Here is a 12,971-nt window from a genome sequence, read left to right on the forward strand (position 1 = left end):
TTTGATTTGGGAACCTGCACCTAACAGGTCAGTTTTCAGAGTTGCAGCATATGAAGATATTTCCTGCACTAATGAGATTAAAGAAAATTGGGGGAAAAAAAGTCAGTAGGGGGTGCTTGTCTGAATAATGAAAAGGAGATCCTTAATATTTTCAATATATTCTTGCCCATCAACATTTTGAAGCACATGGCCAAACTCTAAAGAAGATTGGGGTTTTTTGGCTATATTAGTGCACTTTGGACATAACAATAGCAGCTATTTAAGAATTTTACTAACAATGCAGAAGGCAAAATGAAACCCCACACACATAAACTGACGAGGGAGTCAGAGTACGAGAAGGCAACACAGCAGCTGGAGTCAACAAGTACATCTAAAAGTACAAAACCAGCATTCAGTCCCTATTTGAGAATATTAACTGTTTGACATRGAGTTGTCCTTCCAACTTTACTTCTAGAGAATTTAGGAGGGAAAATTGCAAAGCTATGTGCACATGTGTGAGCTAAGCACAGTCAGGCTGACTGACCCATTTATGCAGCATGACACCAATACCTCAAATAATCCACCAAACAAGTCAGCAACGACTTCAGTACCTATGTGGCTTATAAGAAATCAATATGAAATGTATATAGGGGCTGGAGTTGAAATGTATGATAGATAAAGATGTTTTTTCCTTTTAGAATATTACTTCTCTTCCTGTCTGCTAAGCAACCTCAATGGCTCCCTTTTCATGTTTCTCTATTGCCAGTGCAGATGCTACTCCCCAGGACCTACACTGGTAGAACTAGAAAGGAGAACTCCATGCAGCTGGTGGGGAAAGAGAGAGATAGCATGAACCCCACTGTGAGCAAAATGAGATGTGGAGCGAGAAGCGACCCTCCTTGGTCTCACGCTCCCCATCTGCTCACATGTGAAACACCAGCAGCACACGTCAGCTCAGCCACATGGGCAGGGAAAGCTGCCAAATGACATTGTGACAGCACTACACACRGAGCAGGTCTATAAAGAGCCCCTAACAGGGGCACATCTGGAGACACATGGCAGGAGAAGCAGTAAATCCCTTTCCACGCTGAGGCAATCCTTGCTTCACTAGCACTAGGGAATTGCTTAAGCACTGCTCCGGGGGGCAGAATTCTGCTTCAGTATCCAGAGCAGCAGAGGATTCTGCTCTCAGGAACCTGTGCAGGTGTATTTCTCTTTCAAAATGYGAGGAAGGGAACGTTGTTAGTATTTACTGAATTTGGGGCACAAGYTGTCAGCATAGCTGCAGTGCTAAGTGGATACACATGCAGGAAAATCCTGCCTCTGGCTGGGATTTGCAGACCTTTATTCCCTTCTCATTAGGGCTGTACTGCTTCCTGCAATGATCTGAGGACAGGGGGCAGTGGCTGAACAATGGCTTTCCTCTTTTGTATCGCACCAAATTCAGTGACAGTCTCCATTTCTTTCCCCTTTTTCACTTATCTTTACATTTCCTGATGAGGTCCTCTCATTTGTGATTAACCTAAAAGCTCTAGCCAGCTGGGATAGTTGGAACTTGAATAACCATCTGAAGTGTAGGTCTCCAAGGGACTAATGCACAAGAAAAATATTTTTAGTATGTTTGTCCTGGGCCTGACTCCTCAGGTTTCCATACCTCTCTGCAATTCTCATTCCTGCAAATAGCCTAAGAATTAGGTAAATGTTTACCAGCTGGGAAGTGGCAGACACTGGCCCAATACCTGACCAGTCTGGGCTGGCTCCTGCTTGGGTGAACCTGGCTGTGCAGGTGTCATGTCACTCCTCAGCTCCTCTCTTCCAGCACAGAGCACAGCATCTTAGCTCCAGTCACTGCAGAACAGCACAAGGAGGCCAGTCCTCACTGACACATCTTTACAATTTTCCCCTGTGGAAAATAAAATCCCTAGAACTAATTTATTTTTTTACTAATTAGTTGCCCAAAATACAAATTTCCATTATTTCATTTGTTCTTTTTCATCAAACATCAGTAAGACATCTCTTTCCTGAAATGGAAGAGACCTTCACTTCTACAAATACTATTTTCATTTTTGTTTTGTATTTACCAAATAAGTAGCTTTGTGGTTTATTTTCCTTCTGAATAGCTATTTTTTTTTTATTTAAATCTGGGAATGATCTGTAAGTAAATTTCAAACTGAGATCCCACATCTGATACTGCATTGAACAAGCAAAATCTAGCCCTTGGCAAGATTGCAGAACCAGATGGACTTTTGGTCTGCCACAGTAGGGCCTTGTGTACATAAGTTTTACCTATTCATATAGAAAAATTTCTTGATTGATRGATGAAATTGATTATTTATCTGCCTTGTTTCCTAATAAAGACACAGATTTTAATATGACAAGAGATTACACTTGCTTAAGCATCTAGAAAGTCCATGACCCACTGATAGGAAGTGAGGAAGCTATTTTTATTAATTTTAACTTCCATCTTTAGGCCAAAATTTACAATGTCACATTAAGTGCCATTGCATTACCTCTGTGAAAATAAGCTCTGTTGAATGGTCCTCTCATTTCACATCTCATATGTGAAATGGTGCATTATTTCTGGTTTGAAGATGGGGGGGCAGGGAAATAAAAGGGCCCTGGTCAGCAAGTTCTTCCAGGTAGGTGGGAGAAGACAGCTGGAAAGGATATGGGTAATATAAGAGATAATGGTTTTAAACTCAGGGTTAATTCTGTCTTATTTACGTCTTGTTTATGAGGTCATGAGTGGAGATAGTTATAGTTTCATGGCTTTCTAGTTTAATATATTAACTGAACATGGTCTGTTTTGTACTGGCTGTACTTCTACGAGACCTCACAAACTTACAAGCATATTTTTTGTATTCTCTATAACTGTGCAGCAGCAGGGGAGATGGTGGTGTCTGAAGTCATGGCACTAATACCCAAGGATGGAGTGTTTYCCCCCAGGCAGCTCTAAGGAGGGAGGGAGGCTGCCCCTTCTTGTATCACTAACTCAGTTCCAGGTGGGACAAGAAAATTTGCATGGGGTGGAAATTAAATTAGCCCACTCTCCCTGTAAAGCAGGTCCCTTTGTCTCAAGGGTTCCATCACAGCTAAGCACCAGGCTGGGACTCACCAAGTCCTTCTCAGTCTGCCATTGTCACAAACCCTGCCTGTGCAAGAGAAATTACAGACAAAATTGTTCCTTGAAGAACCTCTTTGTTCCCATAAATATTACCAGTGTATAGACACCTATAGGTTTTTTTCCCTGTAATGTATTAGCATGTACAGTAGAGGAAATTTGCTGAGCTTTTTAATTTTTAATTTTTTTAATAGTTTTTTTCCCCATGAGAATTCTTCAATACAGTTTCAGTTTTTAAATGCCAGAGAAACTGCTGATGTCAGTCTCTCCACTGCTTTAGCATGGAATGAGATCCTCCTGCTCTGTGACTTAAGACCTTTAACTTCCCTAGTCCCCTGGGGAGCTGCAGGTGACTGGACTTTTATTATTGTCTAAGCGAAAGCTGAGGGGGAGCACAAAGCACACTGTCACTGCCTTCTGTGTCTCTGGCTCGAAGCTGTGACACCTGTGGCAGCCCCTGTTAGTCCAAGGCAATTCCCTATCCCAGGGCTTTATCCCAGTAACACTGAAGTGTGTGTTCTCTGTATTTTTGCACAGTACCCAGAGTATAAGCAAGGCAGACCAARAATAGCTGGGGTTACTACACAGATGCAAACTGTACAGTGTACAGTAATAAATATTACATGTAGCAAGTACCAGTTTGCTRTTATTTCTGTATATTTTATGTGAATGAAGACCTCTAACACTATCTACACTGTCTGCTGCAGACTGCCGAAGGCATCAGCAATTTTGCACTATAAAAACTAGAGAGCAGCTAATTAGTCAGTTTTTACACTGAGCATTTAGGCCTTTCATGAAGTGCACCAACTCACTGATTTTTTTTCTGAAAACTCTTTAATCTCAAAGAAATGCAGAGCTGAACCTAGTGTATAGCTCCACTTGTATTTTTTCCCTATCAGACTGAAATAATGACTCATTATAATAGGTTCTTTCCATGTAATTCATGAAATAGTACAGTGATTGCCATCTACAAAGTTTCTAAACTTTCTAAATGCTTTCTGTAACCCAATTTCAATTAACACTGATCAGGAACCTCTTAGAGTCAACAAATCAGATTATGAATTACAAGTCCATCTTAGATTGAGTCCTCAGACACAGCCAAGGTTTGTGGGGTTATCTTAAACCCTTCAAATGGAAAAAAACTGAGGTCTAATTTAGTTCAATACAAACCCACTTTGAAATAAATGAGGGAAAAAAAACATTAATATAAATATTGCAAACAATGTGAGGAGAGAAACAGTATTTTTCATCTCACTGAATCAGGGATGATAGCTTTTATCCGGATTGTAGAAGACCCTTTCCACACCCATCTTCTGTATTAATCAGATCTATCCCACAGTCCCTSACTTCACAGTTGATCAAGTTAATCAGTACACTGTAGGATATTTTGAGAAAGCTTTCCCTCATCCGTTCTGGTTGGAACCACTATACCAAGGTAGAGAATTACATATTATAAACCCATCACAACCAAAAATAAGAGTGGAAGAACAAGGATGCCTGGGGCAAAGGGATCCTGAGGAAGTGGGTGACATAAATTCCTTGGAAAAATGTTGTCACCTTGGAAAAATGTTTTTCATTTGAGCATCCTGATATTCTGGATTTGTTTGCAAGCCTCAGATCTGTCAGTCTGATAGAGTATATAGATCTACTAGTGACATGCTTTTCTTTGATACCTGACCTGACAGACTCCACCCAGATTAACAGGTAATAGTTGGAAAAACAAGCAAAACCACAGATTTTATTTCAGGACTTGCTCTGTGGAGAAAAAGAAAAAGAAGATCCCCCTCTTCTATCGAAGTACTAATGTCCAGAAATCCTCTTTTCCATTTTGAGTTCACAGCTGGTTTATTGGGCCTGCCTTGCATCTCTATCATCCTGCTATTCAGGTATTTCTGCCCTGAGATTAGCAGGATGAAAATCAGGCACGGCTGCATTGATTGTGCCCAGAACTGTTGTTTTATCTGTAATGCTGCACTGGGACTGACTTGAGCRTCTCATGGTCCCGCCCGCACATTTCCCCGTTTTGTGCTATGCTTCTGTCCCATCTACCTGCAGCTCCTTCTCTGCTCATGGCCACCTGTTTAYGTTATGTTACCAGAGCCAATTCCTGACCTACGAGCTGCTCAAATTGCCAGGAACGAATGTGGCACTTTGAAATATGTGCACACGGAAGCTTGCCAGGCACTGTGACTGGGAGAAAGTCCAGCTCTCAGAGGCCCCAATGTATTACCCACTCTATGCACTCTCTTTCACAGATTTTTTTATTCACATGGAACTTCCTACTGAATTATAAGGGAGTTACCACGTATAATGCCATCATATACAATGTTGTTTTATAGATCCAACCTGTTTACACAACACACAAATCACACTGCAACATGCTATGGCAACACCACCATGCAAAACATAGGGGTTTTTGTTTCAAACATTGGGATAGTTTCCTTTGTGGTTGTTTATTTACTTTTAGTGTCCTTTACTGACTTTGTCCCATTGAATCCAAATTTCTTCCTGATTACAGTGGATTCAAAGCATATTACAGGAAGCCTTTACCTATAAGAAAGTAGTTAAAGAATTACCATTTTGTTTTAAAATGTGAGATAATCCCACAGCCTCACAAAACTTTAATGTGTTTGTTTCTTTTTCYGATTACTGGAAACAATATATGTAATTTTTTTAATACTTGAGGCAATGAATACTTGTGAGCCTCATTAAAGGGGAGACAGTTTCTGACAACTGCTTCTCCTTCCCTAGAAACTAAAAAAAAAACAAAAACCATGATCTTTGCTGAAAGCTCTCATATTTTTCATTTCAACACACACAGCTCCACTAACCAGGTCACAGAAAAAGCCACAGATGCACACGCGCACACACACAGCAGCGTCACCTGCACAACAGACAATGCAGACAAACTTAAGTATAATCCAAGATCTTTCTACCTCTTTTCATAACAGGTTAGTGCTCGCCCTCAGTGTTGGTGTACAGTTTTTATGGCATGGAAAAATAGGGGTGTTTCTGCCCTACAAAAATAAATGCGTTGAATTCTTTAGTTTGAATTTTCACAATGTAAAAAATAATTCCAAAGAAACCGGGTAAGTAAAAAGAATCCCAAATATCATTAAATCAGTGGATCTTTTGGCAGGTGGAAAATGAATGTCCACACAAAATCTACCAGCCTTCTTTTTTTTTTTTTTTTTCTTTACCTGGGAGAAATAAGCTTTTGAAAGTTATACATTGAAAAGAAAAAAATCAGTTCTTGTAGTCCATTATGAAAATGAATCCAAATCAAATCCTTGCACATAAACAGCATGAATTCTTTGGTCCTGCAGAAGCTGTGTTAGACATTAAGGGAGGTGGGGAAATTATTATAGTTTATTTTTCCCTGTGCCAAATTAAAAATTCGGGGACAAAGTCTTTTTTAGTAAAATAAAAAGAAGACAGGATGGAAAATCCAATGTATTCAACTGCTTTCGACTTAGTATTTCAGAAGGCACCAGAAAATTAACATCAAGCATGTTTTTACAGATTCTTTACTAAAATTATAGGGGGGGAAATTACTAATTTCATGCTTCCTAATGCAAAATCATGGCTCCCTAAGGTCGATTCCTACATGTGTGACTATTGAGATCAGTGGGACAGGGACGAGGGAGGAGAGGTTGTAATGAAAGCACATCTAAAGCTGTCATTCCCAGGAAAATTCACAAGCTATGATGAGTACACTTTTAACCATCAGGCCAGAGAAGCAAAAGGGAAAGAAGGGATCAGTGAGGGGAAGGGAAGAAGGATGTTCCATCAGGCTTACTAGTCTTCCGAGGCAACAAACTTACCACATTGCGTGTGAATTTCTCAAAAGATGTTCGACGATCCAGAGTGTTTTCCAACTTAAATTTGAAATTAATAAAAACAAAAGAAACAAAAAGAAAAAGGAGGGGGAAAAGAAAAGCAAGAACAATGGAGTAGAAAAGAAGGTTTGATGAAACAATGGACTGCAAAACAAAGTTTGTATAAATCAGGAAGCAAACACAGGTATGAGGCTGTAATGGGACTTGGCAAAACAGGGGATGAGCAAAGCAGATATAGTACAAGACAAAAATAATTTTTTCATGGGGATCAAACTGGTTTGAATTTAAAGAAAAACTGAAAGTAAAAAGAAATAATGAAGTGCACATCTTGTGTTAATGAACTGACATTCACAAACTTAAGGACTTCATACGGACAGTTGAAGCTTTCTGGTATTTTCAACATCTCTCCCTATATCGGATCTTCAGAAATCAATGTTTGAACAAAAAACAAAATCATACAGCACTTTCATATAATTTTAGGTTGTCATTATGAACAATAGAATGCTATGGTGTTAATAACTATCTTGTTCCAGTAACAATCGGGGCCCTGATTTTGCAAGGCACAGGGCTTCCAGCTGAATCTAGGAGATTACTGATTAGAGCCCACTAACAGAATAATTTATCACCCTGGTAATCTGCATTGTACAAGCTGTTCCATGTACTCTGGGCTGTGGACATTCAGAACCCATTCCATAATCTGGACTTTTCTAGGCCAGTATTACATACCACGACATGAACCTCTACTTGCCAAAGTGTGATATGATCAGTCTTTCAAGTCAGATTCCTAGCCTACTCAAAACTGTTAGTGTTTAATAGGGAAAGAAACAAAATTAGGAAGCCCCTATATTTATAGTTGAAATTAGAAGCTAKTCATACGAATAAGATTGTTTCTAAACACATTCTGTAGCTTTCATAGGTGGAATAAAGAGAACAACAATTATTACATAAGCAAACTTGCAAACATAAAAGACTATTCTTCTGGGATTTTATTTTATTTTTTTAATGTATTTGTAAAGCACTTTGCAATTTAAGGTGCTTCATAACAGAGAAAACAGTACAATATGGGATGTAAAAATAAAAATAAGTTTTGCTAGATTAACTTATTGAAACATGCCCGCATGCAGGATATATACACATATATGTATATCGAACTCCTGTGTGTATGTGACCCTCCAAAAACGCCAAGCTGGTCACCTACCAGATATCCAGTTGCACTGGCACAGGGGAGAGAAGACTGAGTATTGTTGCAAACATAACCACTGCTTTGCACAGTGGCAAGACAAAGGCAAGATGGACCAATACCTTTTTCTTGGCCTGTAGCAGCTCCTGGTAGGCACTGGATCGTATAAAACGAGGATAAGAATCACTTTTCATCAGTTTGTAAATGTGCTCCTGAAAAGGAAAAGGGGAGCTATTACTCCCAGGAAAAGGACATGTGTAAGATGGGGGGCAGTGACAGGTTTTAGCTGTGGAATGCATGCCAGCCAGCACTACTGTGAATAGGAAATATTACAGGATAGCAGGTTTCAGTTCTGAAGCCAAGGCTGAATTGCTTTCTGTTCTTAAAGCAGAAATCCCACCCACTTCTTATGTATGATTACACAACACACCTTTCTTTAATTTATAGACCAAATTATTGCTCTATACAATATTATCTGCACAATATTATTATCTAAAAATTGACAGCTGAGTCCTAGCTTCAGGCCCAACTCCAAACCTCCCTTACATTGGTTAGCTTAGCTAAGTGATGAAATTAGAGCTATGGGTCCTTCCTCACCAGACTTTCTGAATTACTTTTTGGAGATAGTCTTGTGATTTTAGAGGCTGGGAAGAGGTACTAGGCTTTCAATTCAGCACCACATAATATTGCTTAGGTTAGAGAGGATTTCCTCTTAAAAACATCCCTTGACAGACTCTACTCTCCAGCTAACAACATAAAAAGGAAAATACGTATATTGAAATATGTAAATTGAAAAAYAGTTCCAAGCTAATCTAATTTTCAAGATATTAATTCTTCAGAGGCGTATGAAAATTTGGAAACCTTTATTCAGGAAAAAAATATGAGAGCAGCTTAAAATATTTAATTTTGGAGCATTCTGAAAAAGGTAAAAACAAAAATATCTCATGTAGTACACTTGATAATTATATGCTAGAGAAAAGATTTGTAGAAAAAGCAAACAGAATAGGAAATGGTCTCAAAAAGTTTTTTAAAAATCCTGAATTTTGTTAGCTATTTTTGTGGAATTTTTCTTTTACTCAAACTCAATTTTTCACAATAAGAAATCTGTAGCTGAGCACTTGGGAAACAGCAAACAAACCGGAAAGTAAATACTGTTTCTCATCTTGATAGTGCATAAAATTGGTGAATATGATAAAACTGAAAAAAAAACCCCAAAACCAACCAAACAAAACAAAACAACAAAAAAAACCTCCAAAAAACCAAAACAAAACAACAACAACAAAAAACAACAAAAACCACCAAAAGAAAAAACCCTACCTTTTCTGAAAATTAAGGCAAGCCAAAATTAAACCTGATTTTTAACTTTTGCTGTATTAGAAACGCTAAAMATTATTCTAAATGTCTTTGTATTGCACACTAAGCAGAGAAATTCTGGTATATATTCAGAACTCAGATTTTAGACTGGTTTATTTACCACTCAGTCTCTGTGAAAGCAGACAATGCAGTCAACACAGAGCAGAAAGTGGCAATAGGCATTAAAATTTTATTTCTGTACAAGAACTATGCCTGTAAAAGCAAGAATAAATTAGGCTGTATTAGTATTATTAATGTACACATTAGCCAGGATACACGTTAATGTACACATTTAGCGCAGACTATTTTTACTTATGTGTCCCATTTTACTTATGTGTCTGCTTTTGACATGGAGTTTTATCTTTCTTTATTTCCAGTTCAGAAATGCTTTTCATACATTTTTAACCACAATTAAATGGCTCACCAAAGGCCAGAATTGCATGTAAGTCGGCTCTTTCCCAGCTGGCAGGCCAAAAAGCACCTGTTGCAGAGGCAGAGCCCTACTCTTGAGAGAACCCTCTGCCTCAGATGAGACACTTTAAAGGTCCCAGAGCTTCAATTGAGAACTTGGCAGGTTCAGCCTGTCCCTTTTCCAGAGAAACTGAAGCTTCCAGGGTTAAGGCTTTTTGCTGAACTGGATAAATAAAGCAGAGGTCCTCTCCAGGAGGAAAAATCCTGCTTGCATAAAGACTGAACATTCCATGTCTTTCATAAATGAAGGACAAAATTACAAGAAGAGAGATCTGGAAGTAAAAGGGTATTGAAATTTTACACTTATTAAGAAAATATAGATTGGATACTGGCAAGGAATTTAATTGTCCTCAATATAACTGCAAAGACATATCTTTTTAAAACTTTAATCTTGCTAGATTGTTTATTTGTGTAACTTATGTTTTTGCTGTACACAGCATTCTTAAATCTTCAGGGGTCAGCAGATGCAAGCAAAAATTGCATGTTTCTTTAATGTAGAGTATTTCAAAACAGGGGGTATGACACAGGGTCTTATGAAAATTTTGTTGTTTCTTCATTTGCTGATATTCTCATAATAGAAAAATGAAAAGGAGGTAAAATTATTCCCCTTCATATTTAGGGCAGAGGCATTCTCCCAAAGAGTAGGAAGCCTCAATTCGATTCCCTTCTCTCCTATGAGGGGCCTGTAAAAGTATCTCCTGACTCCCACAATGACCTAATAATCAAGCTGTATGAAATTCTGCAGGGACATGATCTCAATGTCTCCTTTTGACACCATTTCACTTTGCATTAATAATTAAATTTTCATCACAGGGCTGCTGATGAAAATAGAGGATGATACCAGTTCTGCTACTTTTACTGTGAATCCAATTATTTTCTGTTGCTTTTCTCAGAAGTCTGCAGAGATGAAATATTAAGTTATAAGTCAAATGAAGTGTTGCATTTAATACAGAAGTACTTAATTATTCCTTCCCTACATGCTCTCCTCTATTCAAAGTCCGCTTGAATTCTCTATACCAAGAATAGAAGTTTCATGAAGAACTTCACATTCTCATTAAAGAAAGAATGTTATACATTTGCATTGCCAAAATGGCATTTTAGGAAAGAGGGAATTATCATTTAATTCCCAAATACATCTCATTTTTGTGTATAGATTTCACTAGCCAACATCCCATTTCAAAAGTCCACAAGCACGATTGCAAACTGACCTGAGCATCTTCAAATGTGTATCTCCCAGGTTCCTTCACATTCTGAGTGGTTTTGTCATAACTTTTTGAATCCACGTTGATAGCGCTGGGTGCACCCGGAGCAAGGAACTCTTGCCAGATTTCTTGGACGCGGGCAGGAACTTCACGGATAGGCCTCTTCTTCAGGTCTTCCACAGCTAACCAGAACCTGTGGCACAACACAGCACCTTCAGGAGTATCACTAATGAGGTGCCCACATTCTTTCTTGCTCTCAAAGAAGAAATTAAGTAACAATGTTTCACCAAAAAATGCTAAAATAAGCAAAAGCTGAGTGATTTTACTTTGGGATCAGCATTCTGATATACTGTCTCAAGGCAATCAATCCACCTTTAGAAGCAATTATTAGAAGACTCTCCACGAGACAGGGAGGAAATTCTTCATTACTTATGTATRGGTAATATGCTTACAGGGAGATTTCCATTTAGCTGGAATTAAACTGAGACTTCATCTTGGCTGAATCACAAGGGCTTGTATTACTTAGAAACTGACTGCTTTTTGACATTCCTTCAAAAACTAATAATTTATACTCTCACTACCTACATCAATCTCTGAGTCCTTCTAAATTCTAAACTGTGCAACTAATTTTGTCAGCCACAAATCATGCATACATTGGAAAAGCATTTGGTTGGCTAATTATAATTTAATTTCTTTTTCCAACATTCCATTTCTGTGCATATTTTTGCTAAAAATGCTTGATGAAATCACACATTCTCTCTTCTGCTGCTGAGCAGACCAACACCAGGCAGCCATATGCAATGCAGCCAGTTCATTTTATCCTCATTCAGTCTGGAGTCACATCACTAAAAAGTCTTGAGCACTTCATAATCATAGCTAACTAGCTTTATTTCATTATTTCTTCTATTCATGCTCAGACTCTCTCATGATTATTCAAAATAATCCTAAATTCATTTAAGATCCCATTCTTAGACATGGTTCAGACCACTTAGTTCTCTCCCAAATCCAAGAGCTCAACTAAAGTTTGACTATGTTTATCATGCAATATATAGCAGTGCAACTTTTAATTATTGTTCTGACACGTCTGATTCTATGAAACAGATAAGCTGAGCCTTGAAGTGATTTAACTCTGAAACAGATGGATTTTTCAAGGCTTACAAATAAATTGGGTGCACCTTTATTATGTGGTTCCACTCTGCTTACACTGTGAGATCAATGTAAGCTCTTTTATCTGAATTCAGCAAGGACTGGATAGGAGAGAGGAACAGTGAAACTATACTCAGACCCCCAAGTAAGCAAAACTGTACCACCCTCAACCCAAATTCTAATTTAATTACTGCAAAAATTCTTAACAGAGGATGGTAAAGCATAGCAAATATTACAGTATTCCCATTTATACGATACTCTTCACATGAGAAAATTTTCCTTTCAGGAAGCAATTATTTCTTCATAGTGTTGTTTTGAAATTTTTTGTAGCACAGATGGAAGGAGCCTGTGCTTGATTTTCACAAGCCGGTATGAGAAGATTATTTTAGGTATTTCTACAACCTTCAATTTCAATAGTATCTAAGCACAATTTTTTCATCTAAGCTTCTCAAAGAGACAGAGAAGCAATATTGTCCCATTTTTGCAAATTAATTAATAATGTACAGTGGTTTCTCCAAGGTCACAAAGGGGGTCAGTGCCAACAGAACTCAGTTTCAAAAATTCTGGGTAGCATCTACAGTGTGAAWTGAACATAGTTCTGTACAGGGCCTGGGGCCACATCCCGAGAATCTAATGGCAGTCCAGCAAAACTCATAACTCAACTTTAGAAACTGCAGAGC

At 38.3% G+C, this 12,971-nt stretch overlaps 1 protein-coding gene across 5 annotated transcripts in view; it reads right to left on the bottom strand.

Annotated features, from left to right (window-relative positions):
• The window catches only part of RGS7 (regulator of G protein signaling 7), a 224,168-nt gene that overhangs the window by 18,443 nt on the left and 192,754 nt on the right, over positions 1 to 12,971 (bottom strand). For 2 of the 5 annotated variants that reach the window (XM_057363973.1, XM_057363971.1), the window contains exons 14-16: positions 11,152 to 11,338; positions 8,242 to 8,331; positions 6,037 to 6,117 (exon numbers count right to left, since the gene is read on the bottom strand). In XM_057363973.1, coding sequence (XP_057219956.1) covers positions 6,043 to 6,117; positions 8,242 to 8,331; positions 11,152 to 11,338 — 352 coding nt within the window. In that variant the 3' untranslated portion in view covers positions 6,037 to 6,042. Of the gene's footprint in view, positions 1 to 6,036; positions 6,118 to 6,924; positions 6,979 to 8,241; positions 8,332 to 11,151; positions 11,339 to 12,971 lie in introns of all 5 variants that reach the window. The other 3 variants (XM_057363970.1, XM_057363974.1, XM_057363975.1) reach the window with 2 other exon arrangements.

The sequence above is a fragment of the Malurus melanocephalus genome, unplaced genomic scaffold, assembly GCF_030028575.1.
Source record: "Malurus melanocephalus ecotype Western Australia unplaced genomic scaffold, MMel_1.1 scaffold_33, whole genome shotgun sequence".
Classification (NCBI taxonomy): Eukaryota; Metazoa; Chordata; class Aves; order Passeriformes; family Maluridae; genus Malurus; species Malurus melanocephalus.